This window comes from Poecilia formosa, unplaced genomic scaffold, assembly GCF_000485575.1.
Source record: "Poecilia formosa unplaced genomic scaffold, Poecilia_formosa-5.1.2 Scaffold99, whole genome shotgun sequence".
NCBI lineage: Eukaryota > Metazoa > Chordata > Actinopteri > Cyprinodontiformes > Poeciliidae > Poecilia > Poecilia formosa.
In genome coordinates, this window is record NW_006800038.1 from 1,224,959 (window position 1) to 1,244,633 (window position 19,675).

The following is a 19,675-nucleotide window of genomic DNA, read 5'->3' on the forward strand; positions in this document are numbered from 1 at the left end:
CACCGGTTACGGAGCTACTTATCGCAGTTTAGCTCACCTGGAATCAGTGAAAGGAACAACGACGACGACAGAAACTCCCATCAGTTTAACGGCCGCACGCAATAAAGTTAATTTTTATGTCTATAGCAGCTCACACCGCCTCTATCTGCCGCAGTGCCTCTTTTTTTAAATCTCATTTTCGGAGAATCTCCATCATCAACGGTCGCCATGTTTGCTATTCTCCGGTTAAATACTAGTAACTCAGAGCTGCCCTCTAGTGGCTGAATGGTTCAACAACATTAAAAGCATGAAGGCAGTGGCACTTTAAAACGTTAAGGTCGGACCTATTTAGACGTTCAAGGGGACCGTAAATAAGCTTTAAAAAAATAAAAATCATAAAATTATGTGAATAAAGTTGAAATAACACAATAAAATCATAGTATTATCAGAATGTTATGCATTTGTTCTCAAAATATGACTTTATTCTCATTATTTTTGACTTTACAGTCATATTAAGACTATTCTCATTTCGACATTATTCTTGTAATGTTACTTTATTCTCGTAATATTGTGACTTTATTCTCATTTTGACTTTATCACAGTTGTATTTTTTCCTTAGTACGGGTTTAATACTCAACATTTTCTGAATGTCACTATTTTTTCTCTCCTGTAAAATAGCATTTATTAATTTTTGCACCATAGGCTTCCACACTCTTAAGTGATATGTGAAATTTAATGTTTCTGAATTCAGACAGTTTTTACTTTAAAAAGCAAAAACAGCAGAACAAGAAGAAGAGAACGTTTGAGTTTTATCCCATCGGGTTGAAAACCTGCTTCTCGGCACATTTTACTGATTTTTAACATATCAGTTTGTTTACCTGTATATACAAACAGGTAAATAAAAAAATACACAATTCGCACCACTGTTAAATAAATGGTATGTATGAATAAAAAATGACTGAAGACATTTTTTTTTGTAAATATAAGCCTTATAGACTGTGAGTACTAATATCTGTACTTTTGTGTTTTTCTTGGACCTTTATGCTGGAAGATTTGGACCAGTGGTGTGTCAGGCTTCTTACAATAATGAAGAATATTTTCTCTTGTTGGTATTCTAAGTTTTCTTTTGTGTTTTGTGTCTTTCAAATGGTTACAAAGTTGTGATTTAGGTGCCAATCATGGCGCCAAGAACAGTGTGACGTTTGATTGGGGAATCTTTTAGCAGCCGGATGAACTGAAATATAAACTACTACTGAAAACGAAGCAGCAGGAGAGGAAAACTTATCTTTTACTTTTATTGTATCTCTCAGATTACTTTGAGTGTTTTTAAAGTTTATTTTACAACATGAAAATGTTTGAGCTGTGAGCCTTTCTGGACTGTTTTATGATTTATTTTGCATCTCAAAAGTTTCATCCAAGGCTGTCACTTTTTTTATTTAATGTTCTCTGTGATATAGCTTTAGCAGTGTAAAATAAAGACCTTTGAATAATAAAAAGTGTAGTTACATTTCATTCATTTAATTATTTTTATTTTATTGCATTTGATACTAAAAGATATTGCTGAGGTTTATAGAGAAGCAATTTAATATATTAACTATCTTCAATTGAGTTTTTTAAAATTAAATGTCATTTGCTTTTTTGCAGAAAGCATTAAACTTGGATGGGGTCATTAAATAAACTGACCTCCAAATATAGATTCTTCATTAGACTGCCATGTTGAATACCAAAATGGCTGCCAAACATTTTTACTCCTAACTTATTCTGTTTATATAATAAATTATGGTGTTTAATAATTTAATACAGCTGCATTTACAACATGATTAAATTACAGATTTACTTTTGAATGTTGGATTTTATTTAGGGGTATCAGTGTAAGGAGGATGAATACAAATGCACTCACTGAAATAAGTAATTTTGGCTAATATTCTACAACTTTTAAAGTTTTTGTTTCATTTATTTTACTGCTTTCTATTAAGAACAAAAAGGTAATACATTATATTATAAAGTTTATACAGTAATGCGTTCATAGCTAATTGTAGAAGTTTTGGGTTTGAAATTTGATCAGAGTGCGACATTGGGCTACAAAACGATCTTTGCTGTATTGTATTTCCAGAAACGTGACCGAGAGAACACTCTTATGAGCAAACTATCTTTGACGTTTTTTTTCTCCGGTAACCATGTCAACAAGAATTTTAGGCAGTTAGCGGAAAGTAAATGACTCGTATTTGTAAGTATTTATGTTTTGGATGACACTTAAGACGTGTTTTATTGAATTCTAATAGATTAATAAAATGTAGAGCAATGTACATAATATTTAAATGTAGCATTAAGATGAGTATAGTAGCATTACTATTTAACATATAGTAATAAATTTAAGTTATGAAAGAGTTTTGAGTTTAGCAGTATTGCACAGTCAAGTGTTGTGAGGACACCACAATTATCTTATTCAACTTCACTCGAGTCAAAATGTTTTTTTCAAAACACAGTTTATCTGTATTTGTTTTGCTCTCCTGCTCATCCCTCCATCTGGACCACCTTAATTTAGGACAAGACTTGAAATCAAGGAATGTTAAGTCAAAGAGTACAGTCTTTATACTCTAAATCAGTGTTTCTCAACCCTGGTCCTCACCGCCCCCCTGTCCTGCATGTTGTTTCCCTTCTGCCACACACCTGAATTGCATCTCTGGGTGATTATGAGGCTTCTGCAGTATTTTATGGTCATGCAATCATTTGAATCAGCTGTTCTGGAATAGAGGCACATCTAAAACATGCAGAGCATGGGGTCGCTGAGGACCAGGGTTGAGAAACACTGCTCTAAATGTTAAAAATGTACCATTAGGGACCTTTCTACACATTTTTGGCTTCTAAATAGGAAAACTACAATACTTAACCAAGTCAAACCTGGAATTTTCTATAACTAAATCAACTATGATCATTTAAAATCTGTAAATAGCAATTAGGGCTAAAACAATTCATCGTGACAAAGCGATTGTTGAAATAATTGTCAACTAATTTAGTAATCAATTAATCGTTAGTATCCATACCCAAGAAAAGCAATTTGCTTAAAAACAACGTATTCAGAAGACAAATTGAACCAAAATTGTGCAGGAAATATATACATTTTGCATTTAAGACAAAAATGTCCTTTATCTGTAAATCTTTTCTAGCCAGAACCGAAGTTGCAGTTTGGCGTAAAAAAATTATATTGAGCGGGTTTTGAACCCAATTATTAATAAATTAGACCAAGAAAATGATCAGATCAGCGCTACACTGTGATGTTAAATCCAGCAGAACGGGTAGAACATTTCACATTTCTTAGCTGCAGATGCATAATTTGCTTAATGATCAAACTAGGAATGCTATGTTACTGCATTTTAGGCAATAAACATGTTCATTTTCTTATTTTAAAAAAAAATAAATTAGGCTGTTTTACATGTATTTTAAATATAGTATAAAAAAAGTTGTTTAAAAATCTGCAGAATGTAATTTTTTTTATCCGATTAATCGTAAGAATAATGGTAGATGCGGTCTGCAGTAATAAGTACGTGTTTTTATTTATTTAAAAAAAATACATTAATAGTTTTACATGTTGAAAATTTAAGTTCTGATCATCTCACTTTGGCTTTAAAAAAGAAAACATCCTTCAAACTTTTATTCTACACACAAAAAAGATATTTTAGCGCAACAAGAGTCTGTTTCTCCTGGCAGACTGAACAGAAATACATTTCATCGTTTTGATATTAAACATCATTCAATGAGGCAACACCTGGTGACCACACCCAGCCCGACGCAGGGTCTCCTCCGGACCACCAATGCGCATCCAGCCGCTGCTGGCAGCGCATCCTCCTGAGGGAAGGGGAAGGTGAGAGGCGCTTCTCCTGATCTAATCCGCTTAGCGGCATTATGCTGAGCTCCGGCCAAACCCCGACAGCCGCTGCGCCCTTGTAGCTGCCCAAAAGCCGGAGTCAGCATCTCTTGCGTCGGAGGCGCACAGCTGGAGGGGTCGGTCCGCGGCGGAGAGGAGGCCCAGCAGCCGGCGGTAGCTGCAGGTAAGATGACACTTTCTCTCTGCGCAAAAAGCCGCTTCGTGCTGATTTTTAAACATTTTAAAAAATAATAAAAAATACCGATAAGAAGAATGGTGGGAGAAACTGCGTCATGATCCGCGATATTAAACCCGACTCTCTCCTCAGCTGTTTGGCTTTCATCACTTTCTGCACATGAACTCTCCTGTTGTTGGCTGCAGCGCAGCAAAAACAAAGAACACCAATTTGAACTCCTTCTCCATCATAAATGTGCTGTTTTAACACGCGGACTGCGTCCCAAAGGGCTCATGTTTCGTGAGAATCCGCAGCCTGAGTGATTATGTAGCCATAGCAACAGGTGGCTGTCTGCATCCTCCATCAACCCCACCAAAAAAAAAAAAAACACTCACCTCTCTGACTCAAATCGGCACACAGAGAGGGGAACCCGCACATGCTGATGGTGGTTTCTCTGCTCTCAGTCCTTCCACAGGTTGAAAAGATGAAACCCCCTCTCCTCCGTCTGTGGAGTCTTCTCGCCACATAACGGCACAGGAGCCGCCGCGGGGGGAAAGCAATGCACCTGACCTAACTTCCTGCAGGGACTCCGGACGCTGAAGCATGCAGTCGCCCCAGCGGAGGAGGCTGAAGCGCAGCCGCGTCCTCTTCTTCGTGTCGGGCGCGTTGCTGTGTTGCATCTACACGCTGAGTCTGAAGACCAGGCAGCCTCCAGCCCCCGGCAGGACTGATGCCGGAGGCGGCCATGGCGCCCTGGAGGTCAGACTTAGGGAGGTGAGGGCGTCCAATGAGTCGCTGGAGAGCACCATGCCTCCTCTGGTGATGGTCGTCAACAGGACGGATCTGGAGCAGTGCGTCTACGTGGATCCCCGACTTGCCAGAGCGCCTCCAACTCCCCCGCTGCTGACCACCACGGCCCCTCCTCCCCAACGCCCAACCCAGCCCCCGCAAAGTCAGGGGGACTATCCGGAAGACATCTTCTCAGTGGAACAAAGGCGCCAAGGGTGGGTGGTTCTCCACATCATTGGGATGATCTACATGTTCGTTGCCCTGGCCATCGTCTGCGACGAGTTCTTCGTCCCCGCGTTGGAGGTCATCGCCGCCAAGTTGGAGATCTCCGACGACGTAGCCGGGGCCACCTTCATGGCGGCTGGCGGCTCCGCCCCGGAGCTCTTCACCTCCCTCATCGGGGTCTTCATCTCCCACAGCAACGTGGGCATCGGCACCATCGTGGGGTCTGCCGTCTTCAACATCCTGTTCGTGATCGGCATGTGCGCCATCTTTTCCCGGGAGATGCTGCACCTCACCTGGTGGCCGCTCTTCCGGGACGTGACCTTCTACATCCTGGACCTCATCATGCTCATCGTCTTCTTCCTGGACAACGTGATCTGGTGGTGGGAGAGCGTGCTGCTGGTGCTGAGCTACATGAGCTACGTAGTCTTCATGAAGTTCAACAGTCAGATTGAACAGACGTTCAAAAGCCAGCTCAGCAAACACGTGAGCATCGTCAAGGTGTGGAGCACGGCCGAGCCGGAGAAGGTGAGTGGGGGCAACTTTCGATCAAATCTGGGTCGGAAGAAAAATTCGGGCTGGTTCTTTATGTTGTCCGTCTTTAGTTGTGCTAACATTAACCATAGAAATGTGCAAATTGAAATCACAAAAACGAAATTACTTAATGGATTTTTGGGAGCTCCTTGCATGTTATTGTTTACGTCCGAAAATTTCGCGCATGCGCACAACGCTGGAGGGCAAAAAGGATTTTTTTACGTGCCACTCCGTTAGCTAAAAGAAACCTGGAGATGTAGCTATCATTAAATTAGTGCTATGCTCCATACCGAAGGAAAAATAACGCATAAAAACCGTGAAAGAAAAACTCAAAACCACCTTTTCTTTTCGCTCTTTCAGACTCGTTGCCATAGCAACTGACAACAACGCCAACGTTTAAGGATTCAGTACCAAAAATGCTCAAAACATTTCCCACACTAAGAACAGAACATTCAGTCTGTGGCAGTTTTGTTTTTAGGCTCGATGTTTATTTTGCGATTAACAAGTGATCGCTGTAATCGATTAGCTACCGCTGCAATCGATTAGCTACCGCTGCTATTAGCTAATAATAGAGAGCGGTGGTTGAGTAGTTAGTTTAAACAGCTGATCTACTCATTTTATGTCAGAGTTGGTGTTTAGGTCGCCTTTTGTATTTTTTAACTGAACCGAAACACATAATTCCACATCACATCTACATGTTAAGGTTGTCAAAGTCAAGCTAGAATAAATAATGAACGTAGAACTCCCAGTGTGAGCGATGAAGTCACAGATGCTCCTGCTCGCACAAGGATTTTAAAGCCTTGTTTCTTTAGGTTTGCTGGGTAGGTACTCCCTCAGGCTTCCAGCTTTTTGCCTTTCGAAGGCACCACCATCCTTCTCGTGTCCTCAAGGACAGGCCTGGTCTTTGCCAATTGAAATTTACTGGAGATCATATTATATTGGAAGTGAATCAAACATTTAAATCTTTTCAGTCTCTACTGATAATAGGAGCTATCAGTTCCCCAGTAATTCTCCACAGCTCGCAGTTCCTTCCTTCGTTCCGTTCTTTCTTTCTTCCTTCCTTCCTTCCTTCCTCCCTCCCTCCCTCCAAAGTTCTGCATCAGTCCGTCTTGCTCTGCCGAATTAAATCCTCATGTCGCTTTCAGGTTTGTAACCTGACAAAATGTGACAAAACGGGAGTGAATACTTTTGCAAGGCGCCTCGATTGTTTCTGGACAAACTTCTGTCCTTTGTTGCTGGTTTGTTTTGCATCCTTTCATCTTCCGGACTCGGCTCGCTCAGACCCACTGACCGCGTTTGTGTGAAACCCTTTGAAGGCGCCGAGCTAAAGGGACCCCAGGTGTTCCCACCGCTGAAAATGTCACTCTGGTTTTGTTGTAGTCCCTGAAATACCTACAGGGGCCCAATCTGACGAATAATTATTCAAAACAGTCGCAGATAAAGGAACCAGAACCATATCTGCTGCAGAACCAACATCAGAAACAGGATGGAGGTTCTGCCTAAAGAAAAACACAAGCCAAAACGAAGCGTTTTATTAGGTTAATGTTGAGCTTTATCTACAGAAATAATTAAGATTTTTATCTCTTAATAACAAACAACTTAATTTAAAAATGCATTTTGTGCAATTGTGAATTAGGGCCTTTGACAGAAAAAAAAGACGGGAAAAAATTTCCACCAAAAATCTTGAGGCGAAAATTTGCTAGAAAAAACTGAAAGATGTCCTTGTTTATTCTAGAAAATCAAAAAAATTTCTGTTTTTTTTCTAGCAAATTTTCACCTTTTCAAACTTAGAAATTTAAATTTTTCTTGTTAACTTCTGAAATTAATCTAAAATTCTGAGTTTTTTCTAGCAAATTTTCAATGACATTTCTGATTCAAGCTCAGAAATGTTTATGTTTTTAGAAAAGTTTTGCCTTTGAAAACTCAGAAGTTTCCTTGTTTTTTTCTAGAAAATGTCAGAGATTATTCTAAAAATGTCAGTTTCTTCTAACAAATTTGTGGCTTTTTAAATTCAGAAATTTTATTTTTGTTTCTAGAAAATTTCTGAGATTTATCAAGAAATAAAAAAAAATTTAAACAAATTTACAACAAAAATCATTTTTTGGGGCGGAAATGTCCTCTTCCCTTTTTCATCTACATTGGCACTAATGGAGCGTCATAATTTTGGGTCTACTTATCTTTACCTGACTAATATTTAAATAATGTGACAAACATGCAGCAGGAATAAGAAACCAGGAACAAGCGAACACTTTCACACCACTAAATTATTTACAGGCTGCTTGTTTGTTTCTTTTAAATATTAACGAACCAAGCTGGTTAAATCTTAATGAATTTATGCAGAAGAAACGCCATGGGATGCAGGAATCTAATTAGGAGGCCTTAGCAGTTTACCCCTGGTGTTTTAATGCAACACAACACTAATTGCTTAAGGAATATTGTTTTTGTCAATAGGTTGCAAACTGATGCTCTTTTTGTGAGAAATGTGTCTTGATAATTTAAGGTTCAAGTATTTTTCTAGGTTCTGAAACAGCTTTCAGATCAGCACTGTGTGTAACTGAAACTCTGTTTTCCAGGACAGTGAAGCTCCTCCTCCTCCTCCTGCTGCTGCTCCTCTTCCTCCTCCTGCTGATTCCCAAAAAACGGAAAACAAACCGAAACCTGAAGCTGCGCCGGCTGCACCGGGAAGCCCTCAGCACAACAACCTGCAGCCAGAAACTCAAGAGGACAAAGCTCGGCTCCGGGTAAAACTAATCTACACCTGGATTCATTTTTATGATGTTTGGCCATAAACAAAGCATAAAAAAACTAAAGTTTAGGCACAAATAAACACCCGTCCTTCACATTATGCTTTTACAATCTGTTTTCAGAAGTAAAATAAGGGGATAATGAAATCTGACTTCAAGGAACGGAGATTAGTTCTGAATCTGCTGCACATCAGGCTGATTTCGTCTCGTTGGCTCGGTGTTTTCTGAAAGTTTAGATTGTGACCATGTCTCTGCTGACCTGCAGGTGCGTCCAGTTTTACAGCGAGGCGGCAGCTCGGCGTCGCTCCACAACACATCCCTGAGGAGCACCATCTTCCAGCTGATGATCCACACACTGGACCCGCTGGGAGAAGGTAGATCCCACTGGTTTCTGCTCAGTTTGAGACCGAAATGCCAACAAAAGCTTCTAAACTGCACAAACACAAAATCTTAGTATTTTGTCTATTCATGCAAATGTCTTAGAAAACTTGAAATAAGACCTTTAAGAACTTAAAGTAACTCTTAAGCAAGAATAGTGGTTTATTTTCAGTCGATACTTTATTAATAGTGAGTATTTGACTTGTAACATGAAAAAATGTTAGAAGTGAAATAATCTGCCACCTCAACTAGTTCTTTTTCCATCAATATAAAGGAATTATTGACTTGAAACAAGCTCCTAAGTCTTGCTGAAAAGTTGCTTGTAAGTTAGTTTTGTCTTATTTCAAGTATAAGATATTTGCACTAAAAATAAACCAAAAATACTTTGTAATATTTATTTATTTTTCGCAGTGAAAGACAGAGACTTTGCTAATTTTCATCAACCTCCTTCAGCATTTTTTCTCAGAATACTTCTCTTTTTATTTTTTCCCCCTTGGACTAGCATGTTTGTGTTTAATACTCAAAGTATAGAGTTATTACTATGCTCTGACATATAGTAATAAAACGTTACTACGTTACAGGTGTAAAACTCATTTTCATTTCAGGTCGCATCAAAGTCATGAACGTTTTCAAAAGTTATGCCAGGATGTTATGGCATCCTGCCATAACATCCTGATGTTATCGCTAACATCAGGATGTTATGGCTTGTTATGGCAGGATGTGTTGATAAAACAATGTTTAAAACTGTTAAAATAGCATAATTTTCTCTTTATTCGATGAGTACTTCCTAAAATTAATCGGTATTTAAAGTAGATTTACTATGCAAAATTTACAAAAACATGCTAAATTTACATTTTGCATGTTTTTGTACTTGCGTTTGGTTCTCTGCTGCTTCTAAAAACAACCAGCAGCCGTTTTCTTGGCCATAAGTTGATGTTTTTTGACGTCTGGAAAATTAACCGTTTCAAAAACATCCGGCATGTCCGTCACAAATTAACACAGACGGTTACCTAGCAACCCCAGCAAAGCTCAGACCCGTTACCTAGCAACCGCAGTGAAACTGTTCCTCAGATTATTTAATTTATAAAATGGGAAATTTTATTGTTTTAAGTGAAATAATCTGCCAATGGATATTTTTCATCAATATTTAGGAGTTATTTACTTAAAACTCCTATATCTCACTGAAAAAGTTTCTTGTAAGTTAGTTTTATCTTGTTTCAAGTGTACTAAGATATTTGTACCAAAATATAGACCAAAAATACTTTGTAAGACAGATTTTGTTCCTTTTCATCAAATTCCTCTTTTTTGCTTGGATTGCCAAGTTTGTCTTTAATACAATAAAACTTTAGGTGTGTGTATATGTTTACGGGCTTATGTTGTGGGAAAACCATATAACAGTCACCATTTAGGATCATCACAGGAAACAAACCCTTAAATTTGCTTCCTAACGGCAGCTCATCACGCTGCCGTTAAAGCTGCCGGTGACTCAGCTCTGACCGCGGCGAGATGAACCGGTGTGACCTTGAGGCTGTCCTTGGACTTGGCGTGCCGATGTTCCCTGCTCCCACTGCGCTGCGGCCACCGCTGATCCTTAATCAGCTTTCCGATACAGGCTAATAAAAGCTGGATAAGAGCCGGCATGGTGGTGGCTGTAACTCTGGGGAACCAGCCGAGTCCAGCTCTCTGCAGCTGGACCGAGGAGTTCACTCTCCTGGATGGATAAAAACTGACCGTTCAAATTTGTAAATCTGTTTGCTTTTAGAACTAAAATTAAGAAAACATTTCAAACTTGATTTTTTGTTTTCTTAAAGATGACCTATTATGCTTCCTTTAATGGGTTAGAATTGCTCTATGGGCATATATAACATGTTTGTTACATTTTTCTATACAAAATGATAATGGTTGCAAAAAGATGGGCAATTAAAGATTTGTACATCTTTGAAAAGCAGAAGTAGAGCCTCCTGCACAACCAGCAAGAATGCTGCAAGTGGTTTCTGGGAGGTAAATCAACAACAGAACACTTTGCCAGCAGCCACTGTCCAGCAGCCGCGTACAGCAGTAAAAATCATAAAATCAAGAAAACTATGGACAACCCTGACCATGCTCTTCATGGGACTGTTTTGGGGAAACAGAGTGTCTTCAGTCAGTTGCTTCTTAACAGACTCTGTAATACAGACTGCTACAAGAGAATCCATCACGATCTACAATAACTCTTTGAAGACTCTTAATGAATTACAACAACATTTAATTTCCCTCTGGGATCAATAACTTTATTTTTGAATTTGAATTGAATTTGAAAATCAGCTGACCAAACGTTCTGGAGCTCCTCTTGGGTTGCTAAGTAACGGGCCTGGGCTTTACTGGGGTTGCTAGGTAACAGGCAGTGCCTGGTGATTTATGACGATACATTCCAGAGGTTTTTGAAACCGCTCACTTTCCAGACACCAAAAAACTTTAGCTTACTGCCAAAAAAAAAAAAGGGCTGGATGTTTTTTTAAGAGTTGGTCTGTTTTTAGAAGAAGTAGAAACTAAAACGGAAGTATAAAATCATGCAAAATGTAAATTTTGCATCATAGTTCTCCTTTAAACTAAAAGCTTTTGGGTTATTTATGCTGTGTTGTACCTGTGGTTCTTAGAAGCAGCCCTCAGGGGCGCCACTAGAACCAGTCGGCCAAAGAAAATCACAGAAGGTAAGAGTGGCGAGACGCTACCTGGTTGTGCCGTTTCTCATCGTGTTTCTGTTGTGGTTGGCAACTTTCCACGCTCACTGCTGCTTCGTGTGAGGAGAAAAGAGAGAGAATTTATTAAAACTAAAATAAACAAGATAAAAATGTTTATTGTCAGGGTTTTGGGTCAGGGTTATGTTTGTAGAGAGTACACAGAAGTTCTGCTCATGTTTCCAATCTTTTGGATTCTTGGTGGCAGCATCATTCGTGTCCATTTTATGTCTGAAATGTATAAACTGAAAGTTGGAAGAGCAGTTTAAGTGGTTGATGACTTCGTCTATTTCTGCCAATCAGAAACGTCCTTTAATGGTGACGTCAAAGGGGAGGGACTAGTGCAGAAGAAAGGTAAGCTGCAGAAATGTGGTCTTTGTTTCCAAACTCGGTTCCATCATGTTCAGTCTGGTCTTTCTAAGCTCTTCATTGTGCCAAAGTTTCAACCCCCTCCTATTGCTTGATGTCTTCATCAGAGGTTCTCCAGGCTTTTTGAAGGTCTCTCCTCATTTTCCTTTCCACTTTGGCTGCTTTTCCATTTCCTATTATGCTTAACCTTAGCTGATATGTAAACTCCTGCTGACACTGTTGCTGTTGATCTAAAATTTTCAGTTTGACGCAAACTTGGAGCTAAATGCTTTAAGTTAAATATTTAGTTTGAAGCTAAATATTTCACTTACTAATTTTTACTTTAGAGCTATGTATAGCTTGTAAGCAAAATATTTATCTCCAAACTAAATATTTAGTTCTCTAATGTTTTAGCAACTAAACATGGCTAAAAATGTTTAGTTTGGAACTAAATAATTAGCTCTTAAATAAATATATAGTAAGAATATTTAAATATTTAAACTTTAATTTGAAGTTAAACATTTAGTTTGAAACTAAATGTAGCTATAAGCTACATATTTAGCTCTACAATAAAAAATATTAGTTAGCAAGTTAAATATTTAGCTTCAAATTAAATATTCAACTTTCTACTTTTTATGATTTAGAAACAGTAGCTTTTGTAAATGAATGATTAAAATATGACTTTGAAAAATCCACACCCCATTTTCTTATTTTGTGACAACCCAAATTACTGCTGTTGATTTTTGACAGCAGTAACTTTATAAATGCCACCTCAAACTTCCAGGCCAAAAATCCTCTAAAACTGATCTAGACGATTTTAAATGACCTGCAGGAAATCTGGAGAACTGCCTCTTTGGAATAATTCAATCAAAATAAAAGTGCTGCTGCTGTAAATTGTTTTGGTTTGCATGTTCCCGTGTTTGGCTTCATGTTTTCTGTCCTGTGGATGCAGCTCTTGTTTTGTCTTGAGGCTGTCGTGTTCCTGAAGTTTTGAAAAATGAACCTCAAATGCAACAACTTAAATTGGCCGTTACATTTCAGCAGCGTTGCATAACTCCATTATTTGCTGGTTCTCGCATGCAGCTGGCAGACATGTGGGCGGATGACTCACTTTATCCGTAATGAATTCAGCACTCGTGTCTGATTGAGGCTCATTACTCTGGTTGCTGTGTGTCGAGGTCAAAGATCCGGTGAAGTGGTCACTCTGAGCAGCTTGTGGAGGAAGATGGGGGATTCTCGCCTCTCTTGTTAAGTCTGTATAAGTGACGGTTCTCTTAATTGCAGCAAAGAACAAAGTAAAACCTCTGGATGTCTCGGTGACAGAGAAACAGCAGAACCAGTCGCATCACCGCCGCGCTGAAGGTGAGTGAGGCGCAGCTGAAAATCTGACCGCTCTCTGGGAATAAAAGAACAAAAAAACCTGAGAATCTGCCATTTTATTGCAGACAAGCTGAACAACAGGGAACAACATGCTAGCTGGGCTCATGTCGCCCATATTAGAAACTGCCACTGGGCACTGCGCCGTTACCTAGCAACCAAAGCTGAGCTCCAGTATGTTTGGTCAGCTGGTTTTACCACTATATGTGCTGTACAATGGCTGCTGGAAAAGACAAGTGTTTTGTTGTTGACTTACCATCCAGAAACCTCTTACTGCATTCCTGTTGGGTGTGCAGGAGGCTTCTCTTCTGCTTTTCAAAGGTGTATGGTTGCATAGTTGTGCATCTGTTTGTAGCTATTTTCTCCTGTGAGTTTAAACGTTGCGTTGGGTGGTGTGGCCAGTTTATTTGGATTTAAAGTGACAAGACGCCCTAAAACAACTCAAAATACGCAGAACTGAGCAGATTGAAATCTCATGATCTAAAAATGATTTTGTCCAAAAAGTGTAATGAACACACTGCAAAAACACAAAATCTTACCAAGTATTTCTGGTCCAGTTAATAGTGTAAATATCTTAGTTCACTGAAAAGAAGATAAACAAACTTCCATGTAACATTTCAGCAAAATACAGGAGCTTGTTTTAAGTAAATAAATCCTTAATATTGATTTTTTTAAAATGGTAGTTACATTTGCAGATTATTTCACTTATCAATATAGCTTGCATGCTATTAAAATAATCTGTCAGTGGAACTACTTTTTCATTAATATGGGGAAAGTATTGACTTAAGACAGGCTGCTATATCATGCTGAAAAGATACTTGTAGTTTTGTCTTCAAGTGTACTAGAAACCAGACCAAAAATACTTGGTAAGATTTTCTGTTTTTGCAGTGTATGTTTTTAGAGCCCATAGGCTGATAAGCTAATAGGTCACCTTTAAGATGCTCCAGTTACCCCTTGTAGTCCAAAGACCGACAGGGAAAATATTAAAGTCAGTTGATTGAAGAATGTGGTGAAGTCTTTTCAGATATGACGGTGGTTCTGTTATAAATTTTAATATTTCCGTGAGACACAGCTGAAGGAGGGCATCCTCTACAATCAGCTCTGACTCTTAATCTCTGTGTTCCTGCATCACATTACGCACTAATGAGCTGCTTCAGACTCGGAGCTGCGCGGCAAAGACGCTTTGAGAGGCCTCAACGAGGCCGAATCAATCAGCTCCCAGGGTTAACATGCAGATGGAGGCTCCTTCAGAGGAGAGTGTTTATCTGTGAACACTCTCCCACTCCCACTCCACCCAGGCCCACGCAGCTCAATGCACTAATACGATCTGCTTCACATCAGAGCAACTTCACCTCATCTGGTTTTCAAGACAACTTTTTGGGAGTTTTATTGATGTGAAACAAGCTGCTATCAAACAGTGGAGGAGAATATTCCTCTTTTTTCAGTTTCATGTTTCGGTTGGCTGCATGTTGCTGATCAGTTTACAGATGTTTGAAGTTTATTTTGTTGTCTTAACTATAATTCAATGCAGTTTATTTATATAGCGCCAATCCACAACAAATATTGCCTCTGGGAAAAAAAGTTAATTCAATCATACAGATTCAGAAGTCAAACTGATTCTAGTTTTCTGTCAGTGCAATCAAGTTCAGATTATTATTCAAGATTTTTGATCTAAGGAAAATTAGTATTGATGAAAAAATACTTGTTCCACTGGCTGATTATTTCACTTCTAACAAGACATTTTTACCATTTTACAAGTGAAATAATCTGCCAGTGTAACTTTTTCTTAAATGTTAAGGAATTATTGACTTAAACAAGCTCCCTAATCTTGCAGAAAAGCTACTTGTAAGTTCATTTTAATTGCACAATTTGACAGTTTGTAAATAAATTTGCCTTTAGAACTGCTGCAATTTCAAAAAATCTTGTTTTTTGATTAAATGTTTTGTGATAGGATGAGGTGGGTTTTCTGGCTGAATAAAAATTTATTTATTTTGTAAAACTCCAAAGGAAACACGTCTTTCACATCACACAAAAGTCACATGATCAACAGGAAGCAACAGGATGTTGCCGCTGGCAGAAACCACAAAGAAGACAACAGGAAGTAGATGGAGGATGACGGCACAAAGTTTCACTTATTCACATGTGATTTTAATTGCGTTTCTTATTTAATGGAAACACTGCAATTGTTAAACTTTTCCAACATTAGCGGAGTACTGACAAAGTTTTGCACTCATTTTGTAATGGAAACCAATTTTGATGCGGTCAAAAAACACCTGATTCTAGCACCAAAACTTTTTATCAAAAAACAAGTGAATTTTTTTTTTCTTTTTCAAAATTAAGCAAATTTACTTTTTGAAATTTTGTCATTCTACGGTCAGTAGAAATGGAGCTAGCTTCCTCTAGGAGAATCAGGGGTAATTTGTTGACAGCAGGAAGTCGGGACTGTTTCCCTTTAAAGATTGCTTAACTGTTTGGAGGTATAGTCGGTTCACTTTCATTCCTGCAGAATCTGCAGCGGTAATTTCTGGTACATGTGGAGCTCCTGGAAAGGTTTCACGCTGCTCCAGCTTTTGGTTTAAACTGCCAAAATAGATCCATGTAGATGACTGACTTTGTTTTGTTTTTGTTTTGTTTTTTGTCTGCTTTTAAGAAGCGGGTCACAAACAGAAGTCAGAGTCAATTGCTTCTGCTGGAACACCAGGGGGCGCCGCAGCTCAGCCATCCACCTCTCAGCCTCCAACAGAGGAAACTCCGCAGAAAACCTCTGAAAAGGCAGAGGAGTCACAGGCAAGACTTTTAAAATCTTCTGGTTGCTTTAGGTAAAACACTAAAGGGTGATTTAACACCATCACTCTAAATACAGTTTTGCTCAAAAACTTAAATTTCTGTGGCGTTGTCTTTGTGCCACCAGTCTGAGTTTGCAGTGAAACTACAGTGAGCGCAAACATCTCTGTAAACAAACAACTTATGTTGCTGAGTCTTTATATTTCACATTTGGTTGCTAAACATGCATCTGACATGCGCAGATAGGGCTGAGGTTTTTACATGTAGGTGTTGGAAGATTTTTTTTTTTATCTTCAGATGCATCCTTTGCTCTAAATGATCACTGAAGAAATGTGATGTTATTGCATTTTAGTCAGTAAAATGTTTATTTTCTTGTTTGAAATAGGAATACAATTGTTTATTTGCATTAATGTATTGCTATTATTTTATAAACAGGCTTATATGGAAAATCTGTAGATTGTGCCAATTTTTTTTATCAGAATAAATAAATCGATATATTGATAACTAAAGTAATAATGTTGCAGGTCTACATTTTAGGTTAATTTTCAGAGATTTCCACTACACGAAATGTTGGTTATTGATGTTTTCTACTTGTAATTTTTCCAAACAGGATGTCTGACTTTGTTGTTTTGAGATTATTTACTTTGATTTTAATACTTTTATAATATAATTTTTGGTGTCTTTGTGTGTTAGTTGATCCAGTTCAAAACTGATTCTCAGATAAGTTGTCTGAAATGGTAAATCACTTGAGCTAAGACTTTTTTATGGCTTAATCCTTCGTAGGTCAAAATTAATGAGACATTTCTTATAAAATACTGAGGCATAGATGAAAAATAAAAATAAAAATACAGATAAAAGTCCACAGAAAAGCTCTGAATTACCTTCAAATAAACTGAAGAATTGTTATCAAGACTGCTTTAAAAGATTACTGTGTTAATTGGAAACCAGAATAAAAAATTAGCAGAGGATGAATCAAAATAAAAAAAGGTCAGATTAACGGATGGAAGTTAGCTTTTTAGCCTTTTTCTGCCACATCCTCGCCTTCGTAGCACAGCCGTAATTTTTGGTTTAAAAGTTAACGGCTGAATGAACGTTGTTAATATGAAACTTATTAATGAGGTTGTCGAGTGTTTATATTTTAAAAACGGAACGGAATGAAGTTCTCTTTTCTTCCCCAAACCGGAGTCTGTTTTGCCGCCATCTTTCTTTCTGTATCAGAAGGCTCCGCTAATAAGGATGACCAGCGGCGCCCTCTGCTGGATGGTTGCCAAACTACAACACTGAAAGAAGATCTCAGCGGGCATTATCGGTCGAACGATTGAAACTAATTTTAACCTAATGAACAATTAATTGACAGTAAATCGTAGGAGGACTTATTGTTTGCGTAATGTTTTTGAGAATCAATCTTCTATCTGCAGGCAGCAGAATCAGCTGGAGAAACTGGAGGATCGCAGGACAGCGCCGGGGAAGATGGCGCCGAGGAAGATGGCGGCGAAGACGAAAGCGGCGACTCTAGTGAGAGCGAGGAAGAAGAGGAAGACGATGAAAACAAAGAAGCAGAAGAAGAAGAAGAGAAGGAAGAGGAGAGCGAGCCGCTGTCCTTGGAGTGGCCCGACAGGCCGCGGAAACAGGCCACATACCTGTTCCTGCTGCCCATCGTGTTCCCGCTGTGGCTCACGCTGCCGGACGTCCGCAACCCGGTGAGCAATTACTCTTCATCACAATCATCACAACAGCTGAAACTTTCCTAAAGCTGGATTTTGTGGCGGGATTTCTGTTGGTTTTAATCTGACTCCGTGAGTTTTTGTTCAGAGGCTTCGGGTTTTTAAAATGTTCTGCAACATAAATCGTTTTCCAGGCGTCCAGAAGATTCTTCATCATCACGTTTATCGGGTCCATCTTCTGGATCGGCATCTTCTCCTACCTGATGGTGTGGTGGGCGCATCAGGTGGGTCCGTTTTTACTGAAGATGGAGAATAGTGCTGACCTTTAAACATAATCAAGTGCTAATAATTGTTGGTAAGTCCTTCATATGTGAACAGGTTGCTCAAAGGTTTAGTTTGTTTGCAGCAGCTGAAAATGTAACAAATGTTGCAATTTTGGTTTCCAATTCAGTGGAGTCATCAGGTGTGAAAGCAGCCCAAGGCACAGCATTTCAATTGGGTTTAAGTCAATACTTTGACTAGGTCACTCTAAGCCTTCATGATGTTATTTGTGAGCTATTCTCCATTGGTTATTGTTGGGTTTTTTTCTTTTGCTCTCAGGTAGGTGAGACTATCGGCATTTCTGAGGAGATCATGGGCCTGACCATCCTGGCGGCAGGAACGTCCATCCCAGACCTCATCACCAGCGTGATTGTAGCTCGGAAAGGTTTGGGAGACATGGCCGTCTCCAGCTCCGTGGGAAGCAACATCTTTGACATCACAGTTGGGTGAGTGATCCATTAACTGGAAGTTCAAAATAAAACTTTCCAGTAAACAGTGAATGACCTTGGCCCTGAAAAATGTTTTGTTCTGTGGACATTTCTGACTTTCAAAAGTCTCAAATTTTCAACTTTTCAAACCAGGAAATTTAACAGGTTTAATATTTAGTGGTAGGTTTCTATTCTGGCTGTGATTTCTCAACAATAATTAGAATGAACATTAATTTCTGGTTAATAAAAGCATGAAATCATTAAAATAATTGTCTAATGCGCTTCTGCCCTGTGTGCTTCCAGCCTGCCCGTCCCCTGGCTCATCTTCACCGCCATCTACGGCAAGCCAGTGGCGGTCAGCTCCAACGGCCTGTTCTGCGCCATCGTGCTGCTCTTCCTCATGCTCCTCTTCGTCATCATCTCAATCGCCGCCTGCCGCTGGAAGATGAGCAAAAAGCTGGGCGTCACCATGTTCGTCCTGTACTTTGTGTTCCTCATCCTCAGCGTCCTGCTGGAGGACCGCGTCCTCATCTGTCCCATCTCAATCTGACGGCAGAGACTGCCTGGACCGGACCGGTTCTGAGGGATTTATGTTGGGTCAGAGGTTCTACAAGTTTGTACAGAAATATTTCAGTTATCCAGATTCCTTCATTATGTCCCAGTCCCACTCAGCAAGAATAAATATGACAATTGTTACATTTCCAGTATTTATGATCTGATCCTTCAGAAAAGCCACAGAACAATAATCCATACCTTTGTAGTTCTGGATTTCATAGATATCGGCTTCTGTTTGTAAAGTTACAGTCGAAGATTAACTGCAATAATTTATTTAACCCGTCAGAAGAAAAAAACATGAGATTTAATGTTTGTCATTTTCTCCATGTTTACACATTCGTAAATAAACTAAACATGTAGCTTGGAACTAAACATACTAAATATTTAGTTAATATGACGGCATGTTAGGGTCACTGTAGATAGAAAGAAGGAGGACATTTCTGGCAAAGAAAAAAAATGTTTTGAGATGGACAGAAGTTTGAGAATTTTTTTTTATTTTCAAAATAAAAAAAAATGACAATTTTTTTTTTAGATTATTCTCAAGATCGCTTCGTTTTTTGACGGACATTTATTCCTTTTTCATTAATCTACAATGGCCCCAACACACCGCCATAGGCATAGACAAGCTAAGTTTAGTTTGAGGTTAAATTCTTAGCTTCCAACTTCATATTACGCTACCAAGTTAAATATGTAGCTTACAATCTAAATATTTCTAAGCATTACTTATTTGCTATAGCTATCATAATAGCTAGCGCATAAATCACAATAATAGGTATTATAGCATTTTAATGACAA

The 19,675-nt window shown here is 38.9% G+C and overlaps 1 protein-coding gene across 5 annotated transcripts; it reads left to right on the top strand.

Annotated features, from left to right (window-relative positions):
- The first annotated feature begins 4,599 nt into the window (after positions 1–4,599).
- On the top strand, positions 4,600–19,032 carry LOC103142640 (sodium/potassium/calcium exchanger 1-like). 5 transcript variants are annotated; one of them, XM_016674686.1, is made up of 11 exons: positions 4,600–5,558; positions 8,138–8,305; positions 8,574–8,682; positions 11,323–11,376; positions 11,707–11,757; positions 13,036–13,113; positions 15,779–15,915; positions 17,331–17,612; positions 17,771–17,860; positions 18,177–18,343; positions 18,629–19,032. In XM_016674686.1, exons 1-11 carry the CDS (start codon positions 4,623–4,625, stop codon positions 18,873–18,875), a joined length of 2,319 nt encoding a protein of 772 aa, XP_016530172.1. In that variant the 5' UTR covers positions 4,600–4,622; the 3' UTR covers positions 18,876–19,032. The 5 variants fall into 5 exon arrangements, with proteins under 5 accessions (XP_016530172.1, XP_016530173.1, XP_016530174.1 ...); XM_016674687.1 differs by having other exon boundaries at positions 15,782–15,915; XM_016674688.1 differs by lacking the exon at positions 11,323–11,376.
- The last annotated feature ends 643 nt before the right edge of the window (positions 19,033–19,675 follow it).

Excerpts from the sequence above, each read along its gene's own strand:
- LOC103142640 (XM_016674686.1), top strand. The coding sequence starts at position 4,623 with ATGCAGTCGCCCCAGCGGAGGAGGCTGAAGCGCAGCCGCGTCCTCTTC. Across the intron at positions 5,559-8,137 it reads GCACGGCCGAGCCGGAGAAG|GACAGTGAAGCTCCTCCTCC; the intron begins GTGAGTGGGGGC and ends TCTGTTTTCCAG. Across the intron at positions 13,114-15,778 it reads GCATCACCGCCGCGCTGAAG|AAGCGGGTCACAAACAGAAG; the intron begins GTGAGTGAGGCG and ends TCTGCTTTTAAG.